Source organism: Triticum urartu, chromosome 1, assembly GCF_003073215.2.
Source record: "Triticum urartu cultivar G1812 chromosome 1, Tu2.1, whole genome shotgun sequence".
Taxonomy (NCBI): Eukaryota; Viridiplantae; Streptophyta; class Magnoliopsida; order Poales; family Poaceae; genus Triticum; species Triticum urartu.
The window spans coordinates 561,284,092-561,310,033 of NC_053022.1; the positions used below are offsets into that span (position 1 = coordinate 561,284,092).

At 44.8% G+C, this 25,942-nt stretch overlaps 2 protein-coding genes and 1 pseudogene across 2 annotated transcripts; 2 read left to right on the forward strand and 1 right to left on the reverse strand.

Annotated features, from left to right (window-relative positions):
• Positions 1 to 7,414: 7,414 nt before the first annotated feature.
• LOC125533152 (F-box protein At2g17036-like) lies at positions 7,415 to 8,629 on the forward strand. Its single transcript, XM_048696909.1, has one exon. The coding sequence runs from the start codon at positions 7,415 to 7,417 to the stop codon at positions 8,627 to 8,629; it is 1,215 nt and encodes a 404-aa protein (XP_048552866.1).
• Positions 8,630 to 14,771: 6,142 nt separating this feature from the next.
• LOC125539490 lies at positions 14,772 to 16,932 on the reverse strand. Its single transcript, XM_048702960.1, has 4 exons — positions 16,478 to 16,932; positions 16,288 to 16,380; positions 16,067 to 16,157; positions 14,772 to 15,249 (listed from the first exon to the last, which is right to left on the reverse strand). Exons 1-4 carry the CDS (start codon positions 16,620 to 16,622, stop codon positions 15,216 to 15,218), a joined length of 363 nt encoding a protein of 120 aa, XP_048558917.1. The 5' UTR covers positions 16,623 to 16,932; the 3' UTR covers positions 14,772 to 15,215.
• A 1,109-nt stretch (positions 16,933 to 18,041) lies between these two features.
• Positions 18,042 to 24,022, forward strand: LOC125539502 (annotated as a pseudogene).
• Positions 24,023 to 25,942: the final 1,920 nt, after the last annotated feature.

The following is a 25,942-nucleotide window of genomic DNA, read 5'->3' on the forward strand; positions in this document are numbered from 1 at the left end:
TTCCATACCGGGCTGTACCGTGTGTTTTCAGTTTTGTGAAGAATGGTTTGCGATTACACTGTATCTGAAACCGACCGAATCCAAACAACCACATGTAACGCAAATCGTGAGCCAGTGCATTCTTTTCACAGGCTGAGCCTTCTGATCTGACGGTATGTGGCTTCTGTATTCTTGCGCAGGTGTGGAACTAACAGAGGCTGCACTTTGTCTTCAGCAAAGAGGAAAAGGCTGCTAATTAATGATACAGGGAGATGAACGATGTGGATATGAAGAAGTAGTATTGGTTGTGCTTTTCAGCAGTAAATGTATTTGGAGATTAGATGGCGTGTTCCAAAGACAAGCAACTAATCTGGTTGATGGGATTGCTGTGCAGATTCACGCATCGTGCTCTTCCGTGGTAAGGAGCCTGTGGCTCTCTCAAGTCTCAAGTCTCAACTGATCCGAAGATAAATAAGGTTTTTGCCAGGCTTTGTTGAATTCAATTGGATGGAGAACTGATTATTACTTCGTCTGTTTGGAATTACTTGTCGCTCAAATAGATGCCGTTTGAGCGGCAAGTAATTTCGGACTGAGGGACTACTTAACATAAAACATTAGCACCTGAACGGTGTGACATGCAAAATAAATGTCAGTATGTTATTTTGATATTTTTTATATATTCAAAATTTTGCCCTCATTAAACTCTTAGAATTACTATCAGTCGGCGGTAATACGTGACATGTATTATTTTGATGCAAGTCATGCAGAAGCATTCCTTGACAACTACAACAAAACAAGAATTTCGAATGGACAACATTACTGCAGTATTTTCAGTGTACATGCTTAATAGGTACGTGGTTTGATGTGCTTCATGCAAGTTACGAGACTCTCCGAGGTAAAATTTGGTATTGTAAATTTGTGATATAGTATAGCAAATATTTTAGGAGTCTGCTAACTTTATAGCCGAGGCATAATATATTAAGATGTAGGCGGAGCAGTTCTGTAGTTGGAAATTTCAGAACATGACTGCTAGCATGATGAAGAAAATAAATGCTAATGATCAAACAGACAACACAAAAGACGTGGGCGCCGGCGAAAACAAAGATGTTTTTCTGGCTCCTGCACCAGGATCGGCTATGGTGCAAAGACATGTTGCAACGATGAGGATGGCCCAACAACTATTTCTGCGGCCTGCATGCAAGACACCTGGAGTCCTCCCGGCATTTGTTCTGGGAATGTACTGTCTCCAGAGCGGTGTGGCAAGCTGCGGCTGCATGGCACGGCTGCGACGCGCTCCATCCGGGCACCTGGCGATCAAACACAAACACCACTGCCTTGGTGAGAGAGATCATCGCAAAAACCCCGAGCGAGGCGCGGAGGGGGATTAAGTCGATGATCGTGCTGATCACTTTGGAGATCTGCCAGGAGCGAAATGAGGCAAGTGCCCTTCGGCTACATCCATCCTTGCTGCTGTTCGGCGCGCTCTGGATCAATGGAGAGTGGCGGGAGCAAAGCATCTCATGAGCCCCTTCGGGGACAGTCAGGAAATTATAGCCTAAGGATTTTGTTCTTTGGCCCTCTGCTGGCTAGCACAGCAAGGCCGCTTTACCTTTCTTTTTCTTAGGCTCTACTCTAGACACTCACCTGATCGCTTGATCATCATGTTTCCCGCCTTCTCCCTCCTAAATCAATGAAAAGCCAGCAATGTTGGATCTTTCAAAAAAAAAAGGAGGTGTAGCATCACAAACATATGGTCCACTGATTTACCTCAAAAAAAAATATGGTCAACTGATTTATGATTTATCTGTTATATATTAGAGTATTAGACAAGGATGTAGTTGATTAACTTAGATAAGGATGGAGTTCTACAGGTTATGCATCAGGAAGAGATGGTCCTTTGGTCCCTGATTATTCCTATATATATTATATAAGGATGCAGTTGGTCAACTTAGGCAGTAGGGGATTTCTATAGGCCTGAGATTCAAATATTTCAGTAAACACGCTTTAGAGGCTTCTATAACTTTTCAAATATAAAATTTTCAAAAGTCCAATAAGCATGTGGCACCTTTTACAGAAAAATATATTGTAGTCAGCAGTGCAATAAACCTGTAATAGCTTTCTTACAATTGCATTCAGCACTCATGCCAGAACTATTTTTTTCATGTGGGTGTACTATTTATACTTTGGGAAAAATATTAATTGTCATGCAGATCCATCTTTGTGCTTATTATTGCTTCTTCCTCCCGAACCGAGACCTACATTTATCCTGATATGACATTCAATTTTCCCTATTCCATTTGAAGTACTAACCATTTTATGAATATATGCCATCCTTCTAGGTGAAATATTCTGGGTCAAAGGCCTCCCCCGGAACAAGAAAACATCGAGTCCTTTTTTTCGTAAAGGGAGCACTGGGGCTTGTGCATCAGATGATGCCCATACCCATAAAACATTGAATTCTTGGTACTCCCTTCGTCTAGGTGTGTAAGTCACCTTACGAAAACTGAATGATCCCAAAACACTTAGACACTGTACATTAACTCCTTCCTCGTTTCTTATTTTGTAGCATATCAATCAATAAGATATGTGGGCCATGCATGCTTTCAATGACTTGAGACTACCAAACATAATATGCAGTGGTTAGTTCATTGCATGCAATGCTATTAATTAGCAAAAAGACATTAAGTTTTTTCGTTTTCCTCTCCGCCTTGGTCGCGATGCACAACGTAAGATGACTTACACACCTAGACGAAGGAAGTAGGAGCTAGAGATCTTGTTCACCTCGCCATTGATTATTCTCTAAGAGTTCATTTGGAATATGGTATAAAGTTGCTTGGGGCAGTAAACATGATTTATGGCACAAATTGTCATGCAACGGACTTCCTTCTAGAGTAATATTTAATGATTATATTATATTTTTTGTTTGTTGTTGGATAACCATTGGCAGCGGCTAAGTTTGCAAAGGAAACGTATTGAACATGGCACCACTATATTTTTTCATTTTTTCCTTGTAATTTTGAGCTTATGTGTAAACTTGAGTTAGCTTAGAGTTCTTTGTTAAACTCACACAAAGCTTTTGTGTTGGTCCAAATAAAATGAGCATAAAACAAGAACTGAAGACCAACTTTAATTAAAGGCCTTATGCAGAAATTAAATTGAGGAACGTTGCCAATTCATTCAAAATAGTACGAAACTGATCTTGCATACTGTTTTTTAAACAAGACAAATGTGATCCCATTATTGGTCCCATTACTTAGCTATAAACAAGTGTCAAGGCTAATATTAGTATTCACGGTAGTTCCATCTGCTGAGTTAGTAGCAATATATCCATCCTATGTGATCTTTGATCACTTTGTAGTTCACATCTAGCATTTTTTATCGAAAAAAATCATCCATTTATTGCCGACTGAATGGAACAATGCGCGTGTAGTAATAACTAACTCAATGAAAGGTATTTGTTGGGCAGATGATCACATGTTTTTGCCAATATAGTATATATGGGTGATGCATTAGTATGCTAAATTGCTTTACAATTTTATTCCTTTTTGCATATCTGGATCGGCTGGTTGGTTAGAGGAAGAAGGCGGAACGCATTAATGAAAGTGGAGAGGACAAAGTAAGATGTGTGGATTCTCATAGAAAAAGTAAATAAATGTTCCGCAGATTCTCATAGTTGGAGAAAATAAGTATTATGCAGATTCTAATGGGTGGAGTTAATAACGGACAGTAGCGTATCAGTTGCTTGCCCAACAACGGACATCATATTTTTATATCGTGGTAATGCACGGCATTCAAGTATATATGTTACAACATGGCAATGGCTCGGGAGGCATCGGATCTGCCATCTTGGCTAAGGGGGCGTCACGAGTGGCGCATGCCTCGCCGCCCTTGTAAATAGTGGTGAATTGGCACGAACATGGGGGAGGGAATCAGGGCAAAGAGCCGAGCGGTTGGCGGAGGACTCCTCCTTGACGGTCCATGGGAAAGTATGGTGTGAAGGAGGGATGGTGATATGGCGAAGATGACGTGGGCGTCATTCGGTTTAAAAGAAGAGGGTACCATGAGAAATATCCGACAGGAAAATGAAAGGGTGCGTCATGGGGTGTGTAGTTGGGTTGGGATCGTGTGTTGGAGATAACATGGTGGATGGGCTGGATTTGGGGAGCACGGACTATTCGGATGGTTGGATTTTGAGGAGCCTGATGGGTGCCTGTTTGATGTCTGGACATAACCAGACGTATGAGAGAGATATGCTTCGAGACAACCTTAATTATTTGTTTGATTCATTATATGCAATGTAGCTCGTAGCAACGCACGAGCGTTCTACTAGTTTCTCTAGTTTTTAAGTTCATTTTGTTCTTTTATCCTTTTCCGTTCATTCTTTTTTGTTTTCTTTAATGCATGATTTTTTCTCAAATTTCATGAATCTTTTTTCTAAATTGATCTATTTTTTAAATTATATTTTCTTTTAAAAATATTGACGAAATTTTTATAAAAGATTCGATGACTTTTTTTCGAATATGATGAACTTTTTCCCCAATTCGATGAACTATTTTTCAAACTTGATGAATTTTTTTAAATTTTGATGAACTTTTTCTGAAATCAATGAACTTCTTTCAAGTTTGATGAACTTTTTTTCTAATCGTTGAACGTTTTTCAAAAAATTATGAATTTTTTTCATTAAAAAATCGACTGTTCCAAAAAACGAATGGTTTGAAAATCTGTAATAAATAGGGCGGCTTTTATGGTTCTTAAGGATTCGATGGTTTTTTTGAGCATCTGTAACCTTTATTAAATCTGGATGTTCATAGGGATACAGATGATGTTGGGCGTATTAACAAGCCACAGGTGGCGCCCGGGAGACAAAGAAACCGCAGCTTTTGCAAGAGCATGCGCTTCAAAATTATGCTTCCTATTCTCATGAACGAAACGGATATTAGGAAAAAAATCTAGCCCTATGGTTTATCTCACTCAAAACCGAAGCGAACTGGCAAGGAACATCCGAGCCTATCATGGAAATCACGGCAGCACAATCCGAAGCCACGCATATATAGTTGAGATTGAGATCCATCGCCAAAGCAAGGGCTTCATTGCATGATTGGGCTTCCAACGAGGGCGGATCCGTGAGACCCTCGAAAACTCTTGCTGAAGCTCCCAGAAAAACTCATGCTCTGTCACGACAGACCATAGCTGTTGCGCCCCTCCTACCAGATGTGGACACGCCTCCATCTGCGTTTAGCTTCGCTTCTTCGTTGGTTGGGGGAAGCCAAACTGATGGTGTCGCTCTAGTCCTCGAATTTTGGGCTTCACATGCAAATCCCTCCTCAGGCGTGGCTTGTGCACAGCCGTACAATCAAGATCCACCAGAATTTTTTTTGATGAAGACCGAAGTGCTCAGGGGGCTTTGGTACTGCTCGTCATGGATAGCACGGCGTCGCGTCCACCATATGGCCCACATAGTGATCAAAAAATGAACAACTTCCTGCTATGTTAAAGTGTCCAGTAGCCAGAACATCCAAAGTCGAGCATCCTAGGTTTGGTTTGAGATCATTACTTCTGTCAATTCCTCGTCGGCCAGAGCCCAGACACACCGTGACATATGGCAATCAAACAAAGAATGTCTCCACGTATCGACCGCCACTTGGCATAAAGGGTAAGCCGGCGAATCTGTCATCTTCCTGTGATTCCTAACCTCACTAGTTGGGATTGATGTCTTGGCTAGCCGCCAAGCAAAAAAATTTGATTTTGGATGGAATGCTCAAATTCCAGAGTTTGCCCCAAGACTTCTTATCTGCATCAGAATCTGATTGCCCCGGAATATGCTCCAACCAGTCCGTTCTCTGTTGCTTTGTAGTTGCCAGTACACGGTATGCAGCCTGTACTGAAAAAGTGCCTCTTCTGTCATAGTGCCATGCCCAGAAATCGGCTTGAACTCGTGTACTCAAGGGGATATTCAGTATCGCCTCCTTGTCCATTGCATAAAAGTGCTCATCCAGAACATGAATATTCCAGCCCGCAGTTGTCATGCCATATACTCGTCTCGCTTCCCGTCCCTATCCTTTTGATGATTCCTAATTTAAGGGTGTCACACCCTTCATGTATGGAGCGCCAGACTTGAGACGGATTGCTTTCCAAAGGATTCGGTGGTGTAGTGGCTAACTGAATAAACCTTTGCTTTCCAAAGGATTCGGTGGTGTAGTGGCTAACTGAATAAACCTGCATTTTACAGGCGCGGGTTCGAGTCCGCGCTGGGCCGGCCCATATAGTTCTGTGTTTTTAATCGGCAAAAAATGAACGAGCTGGTGAGGTTTCGAACCCGCGATCTCCATCTTCAATACAGAGTGAACAAACAACCACGCCAACCACCAGGATCTGATTAATTCGATCATTTTTTCCCTTTTGTTCTTTACTTTCTGTTTTCTCCCTTTTTCATTTTTTTCGTTTTACTCTTTCCTTTTCTGCTTTCTATTTTTTCTTTTTTCTTCTTCCTGGGTCAATGAATTATCTTGCAAATACATGAAGTATTCTTCAAATCAATGAACTTATTTGAAAATTCAATGAACTTTTTTCAAATTGATGATCTTTTTTCAAAATCGATGAACTTTTTTGAAATTCAATGAACTTTTTTTTCAATTTCGCTGAACTTTTTAATAATCATTGAACCTTTTTAAAAATTAATTAACTTTTTTGAATTTCAATGATTTTTTTTCAATTTCGACCTTTTTTAAATAATTGAACCTTTTTAAAAATTGATGATTTTTTTCAAAATTTGATGAATTTATTTTATCAAGTCGATGAACTTTTTTTAAATCCGTGATTTTTTTTCAAAATCTTGTGAACTTTTTTCAAATTTCGATGATTTTTTTTCAAAATTTTGTTTTTTTCTTAATATTATTAAGAAATCGTTCTCAAATTTATGGCTTTCATTTTTCAAAAATTATATTGGACATATAATGTGTATTTATGTTGTATTGTAATATGGTCAAATAGATTGTTTCCTGATTACAAACAGCTAAGTCAATGCGGCCAAGTGGTTATTGGCTAAGGTAGTCATCGTGTGTGTGTTGAGTTCGAGTCAGTTTTCTCCTAGAATTCTTCTGGATGATAATTTTTTCGTTGCGTTTACAACTCGAATAGAAGATTATTGGGCCGGCCCGTTGCAAGTCGCCACGAGCGCTAACTGGCGCCAGCTAGGACTACCCCTCAAAAAAACAACTAGGAGCTCCCGCCTTCGTTCTTCCCAAAACTGGCGCACAATGAAACGCTGCACGGGCCGGCAAACTTCTCAACTGGTTAAAAAAACTGGAAAGTATTTTTGAGACAGTCTCGGACTCTCGTGTCATGCCAACCGCGTATACATATACGGCTCCCACGGCAGGGACCGTGGACGTACAGAGGCACACACGCCGCAGGCTGTCTCGTTCGTCGATCCGATATGTCACGCCGCGCACCAAGCTGCTGGTCGAGCATCCCTTCCGAGCTCGCGGGGGTCGTGCTCCGCCGCCTCCCTTGCCATGCCGACCGGGTCCGCTTCGCCGCCGTCTGCAAACACTGGCGCGCCTCTGCGCGCCAGACCTCTCCGCCCCCGCACTACCCATGGCTCGCCTTGCCCGACCGGACATTCTACAGCCTGCCCGGCTCCGCCTTCCGGCCGCTGCCGCTCCACCTGGACCGCCACCGGCAGCTGCCGCACGCGCAGAGCTCCTGCGGCGAGTGGCTCGTGTTCGAGCGCTTCGACGGCGCCTATACGCTGGTCAGCCCCTTCTCCATGTCCACCACCATCCTGCTCCCCGGCCTCTCCGACACGTACGCCCCCAACGTGCCTCTCCGGGTCCCGCAAGACGAGTCCAAGCCGTATATGTTGAAGCTCGTGGTGTGCTCCCACGACCTCGTCGCCGCGATCGTCGATGACAACGAGGCATGGACGTATAGCAAGCTTGCCTTGTGCCGGCCAGGGGCGTCCTCGTGGTGGTCCAGCACACCCGACGAGCTTCGCCACCTCCAAGACATTGTCTCGTGCGAGGGAAAGCTCTACGCCCTCGACAGCTGGGACGGGCTCTTCTCCGTGTCCATCGCCACCGACAGGCGCACCGGCGAGCCGACCGTTTCACGGGTCGACCACCTCATGGGTAACCCCCGCCGGGGCCGGGTCCTCGGCGACTCGCCGCGATACCTGCTAGAATCCAGCGGAACGTTGCTGTTGGTCTGCAGGGAGGATCCTAAGAGCAAGGCGGAGCAGACGACGATAGGGGGGCGTCGGATGTGGAGTGCGCTCGAGCTGCAGATGGGGACCAAGTTCAGGGTGCTCGAGGCGGACTTGGCGCGGTCGCGGTGGGCGAGGCTGAGGAGCGTGGGCGATCACCGGATGCTGTTCGTCGGCCCATGGTGCTCCCGAGCGGTTCGTGTTACCGCCGCCGCCGCCGAGCACGAGCATGACTGTCTCTACACCGGGGACCGTATCTTCTTCACGGAGGACGCCATCGCTGGGAGATACAATCATCGATACTACCAGAAACAACCGGAGCCCTTCTACTGCAGCGTCTACGACATGAGGACGAGGCGGTCCGAGTTGTTCCTCGAGACGCCCGTGCGGCCGTTGAAAGGCTTCCCGGTCACATGGCTATTCCCTCCAACTCCAACTCATGGATAGCTGCGACTGAATGGTCACTTCTATATATGCATGACATCTACTCCGGCTAGCTAGCTCGATGTTGGTAGGCTCTGCATGCATGCAATACATCTTGGATTTCCCACCACTGTTGTACTCTACAAGTATAGACCCTTCTTAAGTTAGATTTTGAAAGCTTTAACCATAGTAGAGTAGATGTTGTGTGTTAGATATTCAAATCTGAAATTTGAGAACTGGTTGCCATGTGTTAGATATTGCAGCAGCTCTGATTACGAAACACAACACAAGTTGGCATAACCCAAGTCAATATATGCAAAGGTCTATAAGGGCAGCTCCAAACGCTGACCCGCAAATTTTCTCCGACAGATATTTTGCTAAGGACTATCAATATGGATGATGCAGTTGCTAAGGAATTTGCTCAGATATTTTGCTGTAAAAAAGGCTCTTTCCCTATTAAATATCTGGGGGTGCCTCTGCACTATGATAAGTTAAAAAAGGAGGATTTACAGCCTATTGTTGATAGAATCATTAAGGGCATATCTGGCTGGTTGGGGAGATACCTCAGTATAAAGGAAAAATTATATTACTATGTGCTTGTGTGATTAGCATTCCTGCTTACTTGATGTCTATGATCAAGTTTACTAAGTGGGCAATTAATGCCATTAACTCCCAAATGGCTCATTTCTTTTGGGGAAATATAGGAGACCAACACAAGTACCACCTGGCTAATTGGGGCCTAATTACTAGGAAGAAGGAATTTGGAAGTTTGGGGGTGCCTAACATTAGAGAGTATAATATGGCTTTACTAGCTTCTTGGGGTAAAAGATTTTTTAATAATCCTGACTCAGATTGGGTTGAACTTCTCTTATACAAGTACAGAGTTAACTCTCCTAATCTGCTCTGGGCTAAAAGTGAAGGGGGCTCTACCTTTTGGAAGAGCATAACTTGGGCCCTGGCTGCTGCAAAAACCTTTTATAGATGGAAACTGGGCGATAGAAAACTCATTAGTTTTTGGCATGATGTGTGGGTGGGGGGTTGTTCCCTTAAGGTATAATTTTGGGATTTATTTAGTATATGTAACCAAACTGACAGTACAGTTGCCCAAGTGTGGGATGGTAATGATTTAAAATTAACCTTTAGAAGATGTGTTGATCTTCGTGGTATGAACCGCTGGGAACAACTTGTTTATGTGATCAAGCAAAATCCTCCCCTGGATGGAGTGGATACCCCGATTTGGGGCTTAGAATCCAATGGGACTTTCTCGGTTAAATCCTTTTATAAACAAATCAATTTTAGTGGGATAGTTCCTGCTATTAGTGATAAAATGTGGAAAATTTTATGTCCGTAGAGCATCCATATTTTCCTATGGTTATGTGTTCACAATAAGATACTTACTAGAGACAATCTTGCGAAAAGGAGGGGACTTGAAGACCCTTCCTGTTTATTTTGCTCTGACTTTGAAACTGTTCAACACCTGTTGTTTGACTGTGTGGTGGCCCAACAAGTTTGGGAATTTGTTGCAGAAGCTTTTGATATCGACAGAATATCTTGTTTTGGAAATATTGTGTCCTTCTGGCATATGCATAAGGAAAATGCTGTTTTGAATATGGTGACAACTGCTGCCTTGTGGAGCCTGTGGAGACTAAGAAATGAGTTTTGCTTTCAGGGGTGCAAATGGAGAAGTGTGAAGTGCATTCTTGCAAAACTAAGCTGCTTTTTACACCAATGGAAAGTTCTCTGCGACGATGGGCAGGCGACTCTACTGCTACGATGCATCCTTCTGCTGGACAAACGGCGTGGGGAACTCCTCCGGATCGCATGGAGATGATGCTGGGAGAGACCAACTGAAAAACTGGGCGCTGGAGATGATGGATCATTCCTGAAGATCTTCCTTTCGTTCTCCTTCGTTTCTCATTTCTGTTGGTGCTCTGTAATAAGTAAAAGTCTTCGTTTATGCTCCTAGCCTCTAAACTGCTATATTGACTTTAGGCTTTTATCACTGATTTAGCTGCTCTGTAGTAGTCGGATGCTATTATGTAAAACTGGTGTCTGGTGTTGTCTGCTTCTTTCTATAAAATGGGGCGGGGGGGGGGGGGCAACCCCCTTTCTTTCAAAAAAAAATTCTCCGACATCCTCCCACCTCCTTGTAGGCGGCCTGCAACTCCGCCTGATTTTGGAGGTGCCGCCAGCGGTCACAGGAGGAGCGGCAGGGCTCGAGCATCACCTACTACTCCGCCACGTCCACATCCTGTTATGTTATGCTCCAAATTCAAGTATAAAGAGGGAGGCTAGCTTCTGACAAGCGAGCGGAGCGAGGCCCGTCGCCGATAGGCTTGGATCAGTATTGACCTAGGTCACCTGTGTTATATATACCTCTTGTAAGTCGCCGCACGGGATAAGTTGATCAGTTTTAAATCCTCGGCATTTGTAACCTCCCCGATATAGTGAGGTTTGACTGGCTGGCGCCCGTGGTTTTTCCCCTTCGTGTTGGAGGGGTTTTCCCATGTTAAAATCTCATGTCCCCTGCTTGTTCTTCATTCTTCGTCGAGTTGATTTGCTTGTCGTATATCTAACACGTCTGCCACGATGGCCATGCCGACAGCGAGTTGCTCCTCCGCGTGCTGGTGCTCATCAAGGAGACCGAGGTTGTAGGCCTCACTGACCTACATCTGTCGGAACTTGTCGACCTGCTCCTCCCGCAGCATGTCCTTGTAGTGTGCACGGAAGGACTATACTAAAATATGTCTATATACATTTGTATGTAGTCTGTATTGAAATCTCTAAAAACATTATATTTAAAAATGAGGGAGTATATAATTGTCATTACTTGAAAGTGACCCATGAAAAATTATCTTACTTTTTTGAGGGAATGAATAATTATCTTACTTAATGAGAGCCAGTAGCACTATGATTCTAATTTCAGGGTGAAGTTTCATCTGGGCATTTGGACACTAAAGAACTTGCTTTTTTAGGCTTTTGGTGTTCCTTCTCCTTACCTGATATTTTGTCATGGGTCTGACTTTATCTCCAGATCCATAAACACTTAGAGCATGGTTAATAATATAATCAACAGCTGGCTATATGAAGTTGTCACTTCACATAGTCAATTTAATAGCCAACATGTATAATAGCTAGTTGCTAAATAGTACTCCCTTCGTCCGGAAATACTTGTCACAAAAATAATAGAAATGGATGTATCTAGAACTAAAATACATCTAGATACATTCATTTCTCTGACAAGTAATTCCGGACGAAGGGAGTACTGCTTTATAAATGCATGGATCATCTTACACTCTCACAATGTTTCTTGGAGTCCGTATTGTAGCCGGCTGTTAACCTACAACCCGCTTTCTTTCTCTCTCGTCTTCTCTCTCATCCACCTCAACAGAGATATAATAGTTTAATCCTTATAGCCTGCTGACTGTATCTTATTATACTTGCTATTATGTGACATGTACCTGTATTAAGTGGTTCAAATAATTCTAACAACTGGCACTTACATGGGCGCCCGCTTCTGCCTGCTAGTGCATTTAAATATGGTGAGGGGTGGCACAACCATCTGTCATGTTCCTTGGGTTGATATCATTTTTTTAAAGGAGGATATACTCCTGGCCTCTATATTTGAACGATGCATTCAACTATTTTATTAATTATTCATAAAGATTATACAAAGTAATACATCAGTAAGCCTGAAGCCACTATCTATGCAACACTTGTTGCCACTCATATCCCCTTGATGAAGGAGTGCCGAATATCCGATCCAAATACCAAACAGACATCGCATCAAAGCCTAACTTCTAAAGCCGGATGCCCCGACCCAGCCACATACCAAGACCGGAGCGACGCACTCTCAGAGGCTGTCGCAACCATCTTCCACCGGTCCATCTCCAGAACAGGAACTGACGCATCGACCTTGCCTGGCCTGTCATCGACGCCACCACAGCGCCAGACAACGCCACCATCCTACACGTATCCGTCCACACGTGCCCATCGCCGAACCTCCGCAGTGCCATGCTGCCAGGATCCACCGTCGGCCCTGCAGTAGATGTAACACCGCTTCTCCTCTTGTCCCCTCCAGTCATCACTGGCTCCAAAACGATGCCCCCAGAAGGGAAAGCGATACTACGAAGGTCATCATCGTCCGATCCGGTAGACACAGATCTGGGGTTTCCCACGGAGCATCTCGAGCCTGATGACGCAAACTGCAACGACGATGCCTCGAGCAGGGAACGACGTCACACACACCGCCATTGTCTGCCATGACCGTAGTCGGCACGATTTTCACCGGCAGCCGTGCCACCAGGCGTGCGCTGTCGGCGTCATTGGTACCCTCGGCTGGAGCAAACTCCAAAACGATGCCCTAAAGAGAGACTACGACGGAAAAGCACCGCCATCGCTCGATCCCAAGGAGATCTAGGGTCTCCCCCGGAGTTGCCCGCGCTGTCATGGACCAGACAAGGGTAGAATCCCGACGGATCCGCCCAGCTGCCGACGTGTCACACCCGCCACTGCGCCAACCGCAATCTACTGACCAAGGCCCACGCCTGGGCCTAGATCCGTCCACGCCGCCGCCGCCGTCCCTGATGACCGCGACGCATCAGACCACAAAGCCGCCTACCGCAGAGGAACGGATTCGCCGGAGCGTCGCCACCACCCGTCGTGACGTCCGGTCCGACTCCATGCTCCGGCCCGAGGGCGCCGGCCCGCGCCAGCCCCACACAAGCGGAAGGACCCAGAGTCCCCGCCGCTGGCGGCAACGGCAAGGCTTCGCCTGGTCGAGTGGCCGCGCCCCTGGGCGGCGGCGAGGGAGGAGGAGGAGAGGGGGAGTCCGGCCGAGGGGCCTCCGAGCCGCCTTGCGGGGGGGGGGGGGGGGGGCGCCGGGGGGGGGGGGGGGGGCGGGGGGGGGCCCGGGGGCCGCGGGGGGGGGGGGGGGGGGGGGGCGACTCGGGAGGAGCAGTTAGATCCTCTTCTCGCAGACCTTCCTGGCCGCCTGTCTATACGGGGGTCGACATCAATTTTCTGCGCCGTACAGTGCCGCTTAGCTTCTGCAATACACTGCCATAGATACTAGATCGTTGATGGCACGCGTTGCCGCGCCCGTCTATTTTGAATGTTATGTGGGAGTGTTAGAAATTCATGTACAAACAGAGTTCATGTTAGTTTATACAGATAATGTGTTAGTACAAAGTGATAGTGTCTCCCATGAGGCTTATAATAGTTGGTCCACACGCGTGTGAAGGACTTTATATATCACTACAGTATGGTGTTTGATTTTGTTTTTTTTAGTACAATGTGCAGTTATAACTATTGACGATGCAATAAATTTGTCACGTCAATTGTAGTAGTGTCTTATTGTCTGGGTAAATTCGTTCGCACATTAAGCTATAGCTTCACATAGGCTTTTTGGTCATTTTAATAAAAGAAACAAAATCACCAATGAAGGACAAACCGGAGAGAAAAATGTGTTTGGTTATCATTGCTTTAATCAACTATATTTCTTTTCCTACTTAGGCACACCTCTTCTCATGTAAGATTACATTTGACAAATCAGATTCAAGGTGCCTGATTCATTATACTGAAAACGTAAATGAAAGAGCGAGCTTTCAGATGAGTGCAACAAGTACATCATAGAAGGAAGGGCACATTCAAAGATTTGCAAAAAGTAGCATTGGAACGGAACAAATAACTTCACATAATGTCTTAGTAATACTGGGAATATATGATCTGAAACAGTACACTCATATTTAGGTAGAGAAAATGCTAAATATTTGGGTAAATTACAGAACTTATAGCCTTTGGGCGACAGAAATATTGAAGGGTTTATTTATTAATATCAGTGCACTCCAAGATGCTACAGTCAATCTTCTTCCTGGAAAACCTCACAAATATCGAAGGCCTTGAGCTCGAAGTTTTATTAAGCGTGCAATCCAAAAGGCCGCTGTCAATCTTATTAGTTCAAAAAAGCGCTAGGCGTTAATTGTGCGTTTTACCACCGCCTCGCGCTTTTCTGATCAAAGCGCATGCTTATGAGCAGATTAAGCACAATTATGCGCTAGGCGTTTTGCTATCGCCTAGAGCCTAGGCGCACTTAAGCGCTTGCTTAGGCGCGCCTTTTTTAACTAGGCTTGCTCCTGCAAAAAACTCCGAATTAAGAAGTTAGAAATCATGTGAAAATCGACCTCGCGAACTATCTGACAGTATTATGTTGTTCAAACAATTTTTTTTGGTTTAATAGCACATCGCTTGCATCTACAAGGGCTTTCAGTTCTCCGGTCCTGGTATTATCAATGGAACTAATAAAAGTGCTTAGGCAAACTTGCCCTGAATCTAGCACTCTAGTTGCCCAACTCTTCCTGCTTGTTGTCCCTCCTGTCGTAACTAAAATAGCCCCTCCCCTGCCAAAAGTATGTGACGAACACATGTTACAGGTTAATGCACTTCTTTATGCACACAAATCTGATCACGGACACAACGGAGATCACTGAAAAGAACAACAATACTGCATGTCCGATGGTCTGCACTTATTTACTTTATGCTGTGATGCCTTCCCTTATAAGAAAAAAATGAGATACAGACTGCACTTAACTCTTCCAATGATTTGCTAACTTCACTGCCCGCAGATTAACCCAAGTGTATCTTGCCTGAAAAGATTAAATTTCCCATACATTAACATCATACAAATGGAAACGAACAAAACCAAAATTCTGTAAATAATGAGAATGTCATGATTTCAGAGATGATAGCAGAATCTACTGAGAGTGAGGTTAGTCCAAATTAAGCTGCATGAAGAACTACATAGAGTCCTTGACTCCACAGGCAGCTCTCAGTTGTCTCTCATTTTATCAAAAATCAACAGGAGCCAGTCCCACTCCCTGTAGGTAGGCCTGTTTTCTAACTAAGCTGCATTCTGCCTGCAGTGAAGCTAAATCTGCAAACGCACCAGCAAACTTTTCTTTTGGTTGTGTAGCTGGAATAGGTCCATTGTACTGTGCTATTATATTGCCTGATTGTTTTGTCTCTGATGGTGAAATCTTTATTAATGGGAACATAACACTGTTCACACAGATTTGATGGATATTTTTATTACCCATTGGTGCATGGTATGGAGAAAATAGAAGAGGGATATCAATTACCTATTTAGATTTATGTGTGACTAAACACTAAATAGCTTATTTTTGCTACCCATTCGTGCATGATATGGAAAAAAAATAGAGGCATTTATCCTCCATTTTATTATGTAATTTAGAAAGATGTGCACATGAACATCCCTCAAGGTAAATTCTGCATTTACATGGAAGGCCAAAAAACGTGAGCAAATTGTTCAGTATTAGCTTTTCAAGAACTGACAAGTTTCACTTTTGTACTTTTATAAGGCATATATCTGAGGTATCTCGGATTGGAATTCCTTGCACCTTGATTCATATTCTCTTAACAATATTAATCTAGAAAGAAACTCACCTTATGCTTGTAATGATGCAAAGCCTGCACCGAGTCTTGAAAATCCACACACATACTTCCAACCATCTGCTTATAACAGTATGGCTACATTCTTTTGCGTACATCAACAAATAGAACCATGGTATGAACAACACAGAAATATGAGTAATCTTATATGCTGTAAAAACATGGATGGTAAAACATGAAACGATAAAATCTGGTAGTCCACGTGAAGTAATTACCTGTCCAGAAGAATTGCAGAAATAAAAAAAATGTGAGAGCCAGTTTCCAATATCTGGCCGAATCAATTGACCACCTCCCAGTATGAACAATACCTGTACAAAATTTAGATTAGGAGGATACAAGTAATCGTTGGGTGGAAGAAACAAATCGTTCATGGATGATAAAAAATAAAGATAGAGGGGAACCTACAAGAGAACATGCTGATGGATGTTCTGTCGCCGGAGTTACAAGAGTGAGCATAGAGGAAGCATATATACACAGCAGAAGAATGAGAAACAAAGAGCCAGGCATCCATTAATGACCGTGAGGGGCGCACAAAGAGCCAGGACATCATTTGAATGCTTGGAGAGAAACTGAAGAGTGATTAATTCCTTGAAACCCCCGGGAAGCAGTTTCATGAGACGAACAGCCGGAGGGCCGGAAGGCCGGATGGCGATTCACGGACTGGATGGATTCGACGCGGTCGGTCCGCAGCGCCTCGAATCGGGACAGACTGGATGGGTTGTCTCCTCTCTGCGCCTCGAATCCGGACTGGATGAATTTGACGCGGTCGCTCCCGCTGCGCCTCGAATCTGGACCTTTTTTTGGAATCGACTGAACCGGGGGTGGATGGGATTGGAGTATGCGGTCGCTCCGTTGCTCCTCGATCGGGATTCGATTAGGGTTGACCTAACGCGGTCGCTCGTACGCCTCCCAAGCCCAGCATCTTTGGAATGGGCCAGCGGCTCGCGGACGGCCCAATGCACCACAGGCCTTCGTTTCGGCCTCCGGAGGAGCAGCCCATAGGACAGCTGGGCCATATTTACACAGATTGCGGGACAGATAGCTTTGCACACAGAATCTAACGGCCAGAAACGACCAGATCGCGAAGACGGACGGCTGGAAACGCTAATCGCTGAGAAAGCTCGGTTTAGGCTCAGTTATACTGTCCTTAATGGCTACAAAAATACAAGCCATGAATGCACTGTTGGATGAGTTCACGGGATGATATAGCGGACATGGTTCCGAGCTGCCCGTCGATGGGGACCTCACCTGAATCGCTCTTTCTGGCGGTGAAACCTGTATCCATTCTCTTCTCGATCTCTCACGCACAGTTCAACGGACTCCAACATCAGTCGTCGTGGACTACAACCAATCACACAGCGACCGGCGAGAGCTTGTGGCCGCGTCGGCCATCATTTCCCTCCTTCCCTCCGGCAAGGAGCTCCTAATTCGTCGCCACCAAGGAGCGAACCTTAATGTACGGTGGATCATTACTGTAAAAACCAATAATACTAAACATATAAAGAATTACACATAATTACACGCTGACTAGAACTTTTTTCATCTACTAACCAATCATAAACTTGCCCCCTCCTGATTTTCAGAGGGGATGAACCGCCTCGCCACCTATTGACCAATCAAATTAACTCTCTTTATAAAAGCTTGTAACTCGTTTGTACGTGTAACATTACTTTATAAAAACACACACTCTCTCTTTCTCTATAATATATATATATATATATATATCTTATCAACGAACAGGAGTTGATAAGATCCAACAGTGCTACAGCGCGCGGTTATTATCAGGCAGAGGCTGTCTCCCCCGCTACCACAGCGGCGACGCACTGATATGGGAAGACTATATCACAAACAGCTAGCTCCGGCGGTGCCGAAATGGGAAAAAAATGTAAGCATGGGCCGTCAGACAACGTTATTCTGGCATGCATGCACTTGCCGGTAGGAGTAGTATTTTAAGCCTCTCTGTCTCAGTCCCACTCCCATGGTAGCTTAGCTAACGCAAGCTCTCGCCTCCTCCCTCTCCTCTCCTCCGATCCCTGTCTCTGGTGAAGCGCAATGCCGTCGTGGGACGAGCTCGTGGACGCCACGCTCGCGACTCTGGCCGGCAAGAACCTGCTCTTCATGCAGCGCCTCATCACCCTTGCGCCGCCGCCGCCGCCCTCCAAGACCTTCGCCGGACCGGGGCCCTGGGACCGCCCCACCGTCGAGATCCGGCTCGGCGCGACGGCGCCTCCACCCAAGAATGGCTCGCCTTGAGTCAGTGCCCAGCTCCGCTCCCCCATGCATGCCCCTGCTGCCTGCCAACCGCCGAAACATCGATCGATCTTACATTTGTTTTGGTGTGGTTGATCAGATGGCTTGGTCAGCGAGGAGGGAGACGAGGTGGACCGGAAGGTGGTTCTCTTCTCCGGGAACGACTACATCGGCCTCGCCACGCATCCGGCAGTCCTTGAGGCGGCAGCCAAGGTTCATGCATCTTTGATTACTCTCTGTCTCTCGATGCTAGCTACTGCATGCTGTGAACAAGCTCCCAGTTTTGGCGTGTGCATGCCAGGCAGTTCAAGAGCAAGGCATGCATGGGGCCGAGAAGCTCCTCCTTGATCTTTGGCTACACTACTTACCACAAGCTGGCGGAGGAATCACTCGCGGATCTGCTGAAAATGGAGGTAGGGATTTGCTAATTCTTCGAATCTGGATATGCGCAATAAAAGTATCTCTAGCCGATCCCTTAAAAACAGATTTTTTTTTTTTTGCGAGGACCTTAAAACACGTCAGGAGAGTAAAATCTGGTTTTACTCCATATAGATATGCGCAATAAGAGCATTTTAGCCCATCCTATAAAACCGGTCAGAAGAGTAAAATCCGGTTTTACTCCTCTAACCAGGATCTAGCTGATCCCGTAGTGGCCTCTCTTCCCCCAATTCCACTGTCACCCTCATCTCGCTGGTGACCTGCCCACTGCTCACGCACCCTCACCCATGCCGCCATGGTTGGATCCCGTGGCCACGGCTCTCTAGTGCCGCCATTTTTTTAATCCTCTACATTTAGTAGATCGATCCAACCAAAATTTAATGGAGGAAAAATAGTCCACTAAGTTTACTCAATGATTTACTCCATTATTTTTTAGGAAATCTCCTAGATATGCCCTAAACTGTGGTTTGAATTTACGCAGTGATTCATGTAGATTCTTTCTTTTCTGTTTTTGTGGTAGAACTGTTTTAAGAACTACCATCTCTCGTTCCTTCACCTTAATTTGGGAGCACCTGTTGTCAACAAATACCTTGAAAGAAAAAATTATGTCACTCGAATGATCTGAGCTGGACGGGAAAGGGAGAGTCAAATCTGTTTCTTCTACCTCTGAACCATTTTCTCCTCCCTCCTGACCGAGCGCTCCCTACCCACGAACCACCAGCTGGACCACCTGGGCCTATCTTGCCGCCCAGTCGCCCTGCTGCCGCTGCCTGACCTTAAATCCACTGAAGAAAAAATAGCACGTTGTAGCACCGCTAATAGCGCGCTATAGTGTTATGAGGAATGTCTCGCTAAATAAATTAGTGAACACAATGTCTTACTAATACGCTAACACCCAATTTGACTAACGCGGAATCTGTTTTCAAGTACATGAGAAATAGCAAGCGAAAGAGCTTTGCTACATATACAAGATGTTACATGGATGAAGGGTTTACAGGGTGTTGTGATGGTTTTTAATTGATCATTAGTAGAGGCACGGGCCCACCCTCATTGATATCAGGGGGATGTGTTTAGAAAGTTTGGAAGGAGCCTGTACGTCTAGAATTTTTGCAAACGAAAACCCTACATGTATGGCCTCCTACGCATGGTTTACGTAACTTTCCAACTAATCTAACAGCCCCCCTGAATTACATCGGAGTGCCCCCTCAGCGTAGGTGACCCTTACAAGCACATTGAAATGCAAAAACAAAGGACCATGAACACTTAAAGTACCCTAAGACAACCATAACACAAAAAGATCTCCGGAGCCCTATGTCATCATCCCTGGATCTTGACAGAAGACCCCTGCAGCAGAAGGATATGCAACCAGTCACAAACAGGTCATCATCTTCGACCACGGTGCAATTGCCGCCACGCTGCTTCCTCATTTCTTGACACCAGCGCTGAGAGGGCATGGACATCAATCCAACACACCTGCAACAGCCGTCGCCATCTTTGGCTTTGAGTACCGCGAGAAGTGTCCCTTCCGGAAGGAAGAGAACTCAAGTCATCCGACCGGTCCAGCACCGCGGCCGGGCCATCCGCCTGGGCAAAGCAGGATCTCCCACCAGCATCAGCACAGAGGAAGGAGAAGAACAGTAGCAACAAATCATACCAACAAGGAAGAAGAAGGGTCTTCGTCTCCCTGAATCCATCGCCCATCTGAAGACCCAAACGGCCAGTGCCGATGGACCTCCAGCCACCAAAGCCCGCGACCTCGACGAGACCCGGGGATCCCCAACTCCGTTGGCTCCTAGACGAACACAAAAGCCTCGCCTGACCGTGAACGGAGTCCGAAGAAACTTATTCCGACGCGACACCACCGCAACGGCCTCGGCAGCGTTTCCCTCAACCCTAACCCTACCACACACACCTAGCGAACAGACCCGAGGTTCCCCCTCCCTCCCGCCGCCGGAGCGGCCGATGGAGAGAGAGGGAACCGGAGGTGTCACCGGCGGCGCGCAAGGGCCTCGTCGCCTCCTGATCGCCTCGTGCGATCCGATCCTACTTTTCCGGCCAGAGGAAAGGTCCGTCGTTACCTTTCTGGCTCCCCAACTCCAATCCTGACGCCCCACGCTGCTTGGTATGTAAGTGTAAGAAAATTACGTAGGTGTAGTAAAGCCGAATAGCAAATGTGCCTTAATTTACGATTTTGATGTGCTCTACAGGATTGCCTTCTTTGTCCCACCGGATATGCTGCCAACACGTCTGTGATGTCCGCAATAGGTAGCATCATCTCTCTCTCTCTCAGCCACTGGGAGAAACGCCGTGCAGAACGAGAGGATCGCCATCTTCTCGGATGCGTGGAATCATGCCTCCATCATCGATGGGATCCGCCTTGCGGAGAGGCAGCAGGAAGCAGTCGCCTTTGTGTACAAGCACTGTGACATGTCACACCTTGAGTCCCTGCTGTATGCATGTTGTCTTCCTTATTTTCATCACATGGCATCCAACATATTCTCTCCGTCCTATAATACAAAATATTTATTATAACCAATGTACTCATATACTGATTGTAATAACATTTTATATTATAGGACGGAGGGAGTATAAAGTACTATATTATTAGCCAGGATTTGAGTTCCAGTAACTATATTTTGACAATCTTTACGCACGTGCAGGTCCGGCTGCTCAATGGCAAAGAAAGTTGTTGTCACAGACAGGCAAGTAACCATTAAACAAGTGCTACTTTATATTCGTCAGAGTTAACACCATCTTAAACCAACTTCTCAATTATAATGTGTATACAGCTTGTTCAGCATGGACGGGGATTTCGCTCCGTTGCCTGAACTTGTCAAATTGCGCAGCAAATATGGATTCTTGTTGGTCGTCGATGATGTTAGTGTCCTCCTCCCAGTTTCATTGCATTTTTCCAGATCCATCTTTCTATCGACGATGAATAAATTTCTACACCCCCCCCCCCCCCCCCCCTCCCCCCCGGCGGGCCGCGGGGATGTCTCCCTGATCAGAATGAACAGATATCCAAGACATAAGTGTGTTACAGTCTGCATTTGTGTCCTAGTTTCTGTTGCCTGGTTCGACTAATTCGTGTAGGAGTCAGGTCAGGTTGAGTGTAAGGTAGCCGTGTGATTAGGTTAAGAAAGTAGTAATGCTGAGTCCGGTTTGAAATTTATGCCATGTCGGTGTAGGTCTAGGAGTTCAGCTTGGGTCAGCTGATTTTTCATATATTATTCACAGTATTGGGCGTGAATTTTTAACCCGTGACTATTGAGGAAAAAAAAGGGAAATTAGAGGACGTGATACAGGCTCTTGGTTAAATCTTTTGTGCCTGGCCATGTGTTCTTTTGTTTTGATGTAATTGATGCTCCGGCGAAATCTAACATAATGTTGGCTACAATTGTTTTTCCAAGGCACATGGAACATTTCTTTGCGGCGAGAACGGTGGTGGCATACCTGAGATGTTTGGGTGTGAAGATGGCATTGACATATGTGTTGGCTCCTTGAGCAAGGGCGGTGGTTGCCAGGGTGGTTTCATAGCATGCAGGTTATTAATATACCCTTAAGAACATAATCATCTTTTCTTTCCAATAACGAAGGAGCTCTTCACCCAGCTTATTAAAATGTGCACATGAATAGAGAACATGCTTACCAAAGCCAAGCATGATGCTCCAAATCAGGTTATACCATACAAGTACAAACTTATTATTGTACTTGACACCTGATTTCTCATGATTATTTATTTACCGAGACCTGAAAACGACACCTCGTATGGTTCACGCCTGACAAGTCCTCAAGGGTTACTAGCCACTGGTCGACGTTTTATTTTCCTTCTTCAGAATTTTCCATGTGGTATGGAGTATTTCAGTGTTATTGAATATCCCCACAGTAAAAGAACTTCGCTAACAAGATTTACCGATAAAAAAAATCCGAATTCACCAAGGAAATCGTGCTTGTAATGTTTGTGCAAACGGTGCGAAGATATTTTTCTTGTAAGCTTATAGCGTTTGTGCAAACAAAGACCAAATATTATGAAATTTCATATTCTTTCTTCGACAAAGGGTGGATGAAATTTCATATTCTAGCTCATGCCATCGTAGTTGCCTGTTTTCACACATCTGTGGTGCCGATTCTCAAGGTTATAAATTTGCTGAATCAATGCTGGACTTGAGTGTAAGTTGGTGGCCCTTCATTTGGAGATTTATGACAAAATGTTTGTCTTATGATGAGCATGCAGCACTAGATGGAAGAAGCTGATCATATCGCGAGGTCGCCCATTCATGTTTTCGTCAGCTTTGCCACTGCCCATTATTGCTTCTCTGCTTGGTAACATCTATCATTCCTTCTAAAAGTGAATATTTCTTGCGCTCGTCACGATTTTTCAAGCATGCTAAAACTAAGCATCCACCATCGTCAGTTCTATTTTAACCTAAATAGAAACCATTGGTTTTATCTGCAATCCATGTCTCGAAGAAGGAGGGATGGCGAAGATCACTTGTTTGGGAGCACGTGAAGTACTTTGCTTCTTTGACTAAACTCAACATAACTAGTCCCATCATTCCAATTATAGTTGGAACCGAAGAAGCAGTGCTCAAGGCTCACAGGTTCCATCTTCGATCCGCCGACTTCTTATTTCCCTTCCATTGATGTATGCATGCATGCTCTCTTTACTGCTTCATGTTTCTCATGCTTCCTTTAAAAAAAAAACTGCAGGCACCTTCATAGATCTGGATTTCTTGTCATACCAATCAGGCCACCAGTAGTCCCAGCCAACTCATGCAGGTTCCGGAATTCCTCTTTTCCCTTGCTCATATATGCAAATAAGAAAAACATATATAGTCCATTTCAACCGAGACTGATTGACTTTGGAACTCCTGGCAGGCTGCGAGTTAGTCTTAGCTCAGCTCATACCTCAGATGACATCAAAAGGCTGGTTGATGCGCTCTCTCCCTGGCTCCCCACCACTTGCGCTTCAGCTTCAAGGTTATAAGCAATGGACCATTATTGGTGATATATAAGGCCTAAAGCCCGTTATGGCTAGAATAATTATGTCACCACTATGTTTGATGTTGTTTTGAATTATGCGTACTGTGTTATTTTATAATTTTTAATAAAGTTGTCAACAAGCATGTAACTTGTTGTGAATTGTGAAGCCCCGTTTCCAATATGTAATGCTATTCAAAACGACTCATGGTCTCATATCATCAAGTGGGACATGGTTGACAATAACATATCAATGTGATCAAACTCAGCAGTTTAATAATTCACTATGTAACCGAGTGAACTAGGAAGTTGTGGCCTCTTTTATTTACCCAATGGATTAAATCTGGGTCATAACCAAACCGGGCAAATTATTTTGTTATTTATATAACCTCGCCTATAAAATTTGAGTCGTAACCAAACAGGGCAAATTATTCCTGAATGCTATAAATTTGGCATCAAAGTTTTGACACTTTTAAGCGAACGCTTTTCACACAGTTCTATTTATTACACAACACGGACATGAGTTGGTGTCAGGTCATCGTTTCAGAGTCATTCCCACAATGACTGAAACCAGCGAACAAAAAAGAACTTCTTATCCTCGCTGCTCACGCTCACCCGATAGGTCTCTCACTCCCCTCACCTTTTTCCTCTCCCTCCCGGCGAGAGCTAGGAAGCAGAGGAGGTTGGCGACCGCTAGGGGCTTTGGTTGTTATTTTCTTTTTCTTGGGCTCCTTTTTGCTTTTGTCATCCCTGGACAGTTGTTCTATTATGTCGATGTTTTGTGCCGGGTCCGTGTGTGTGTGTGTGTCTGTGTTTTGTAATCTTCTTTGGTTTTTCCTAACAATACGTTCAATCCGTAGGTACGTACGTACCTTGTAAATAAAAAAGACTGCATGTGTTGTGCACGTGCATTGAACGGTTGAAGGTAAGGGAAGAGAAGCAGCATGCAAACATACAGCCGTTACCCCCCCCCCCCCTCCCCCCTTCAAAGAAAAAAAAATAGGAACTGTAAGAACGCGTTTGAAGGGTTGCATCGTTTTTGGGGTCTTTGCATCTGTAACTCAGTTGACATGGCTGAGTAAGTACAGACCAAAAAACATGGTGTGCATGTAGTTTCGCAGCCTGCATATAGGCTGGCTGCATCAGGGATGCAATTTTCTCCTAGCGTTTGGTGGCCTGCGACCCTGCGTTTTCACTTTGAGAGAACATTTAGGTTTTGAATAAACCGAATGTTTGCACTTGCATAGAGTAAAGTTTCAGTCTTTTCTCGGATGATAAGAGATCAATTGTTCAGTTCTTCCACATGAACATAGACATCTTCAATTTTTTTTCCCTTTAGATAACTACAAACTGGAATAAAACCCTAGGCATGCTTCTAAAATAAACATCGGTTCCACAATTGTGCATCAATCAATCCATCTCACATCCACAGACGCCACCTCAGAGACAACCTTGATCATAGATGTGGAAAACCCCTACCCATTGGAAGAGGACAAATGAAGCAGAGAGAAGAGGGGGGAAAACACACCGCATACGGGTGAGGGTCATTCTTATACGCATCCACGGAGTCATCTGCAGCTTGTCGGTGTTGAGTTGCCTCTTACGATCCCGATCACCCTTCTCTTGTCGCGGCATAGAGAAGATGAGAAGAAGAGGGAGATGAAAGGGTTTTACTCCGGCCGGTGCAGTAGGCTCGAGCTTCTGCTTTTGGCTGTTTTGCAAAAAGTCCCCTTGAAAGCTAAAAACCACGGGTGCATTCTAGTCTTATCCAAGGTGACAGCCATGTGTGTATGATCAGACACGCCAACACATTTTTTTACCTTAAATTGCGTTCTTAATCTAGTTTGTGGCCTATAGTGTGCAGCTTTGAGATTATGGCCTAAACGTGTGCTTTCAATTTGAGTTTATTGACCAACCATGTACTCCCTCTATTTTTATTTACTCCGCATATTAGATTTGTCTAAAGTAAAATTGTATATACTTTCAGCAAGTTTGTAGAAAAATATATTAACATATACACCACCAAATATATATAATTGGATTCATCATTGCATATATTTTCACATCATATAAATTTGTTACTGTAAATATTTATATTATTTTCTACAAACCTGGTCAAAATTTATAAAGTTTGACTTCAGTCAAAGCTAATATGTGAAGTCAATAAAAATGGATGGACTACTTGGCCAACAAAAACAGAGT

Excerpts from the sequence above, each read along its gene's own strand:
- LOC125533152 (XM_048696909.1), top strand. The coding sequence starts at position 7,415 with ATGTCACGCCGCGCACCAAGCTGCTGGTCGAGCATCCCTTCCGAGCTC.
- LOC125539490 (XM_048702960.1), bottom strand. The coding sequence starts at position 16,622 with ATGATGTCCTGGCTCTTTGTGCGCCCCTCACGGTCATTAATGGATGCC. Across the intron at positions 16,158-16,287 it reads TCTGCAATTCTTCTGGACAG|AATGTAGCCATACTGTTATA; the intron begins GTAATTACTTCA and ends TGTACGCAAAAG. Across the intron at positions 15,250-16,066 it reads TGCATCATTACAAGCATAAG|GCAAGATACACTTGGGTTAA; the intron begins GTGAGTTTCTTT and ends TAATCTTTTCAG.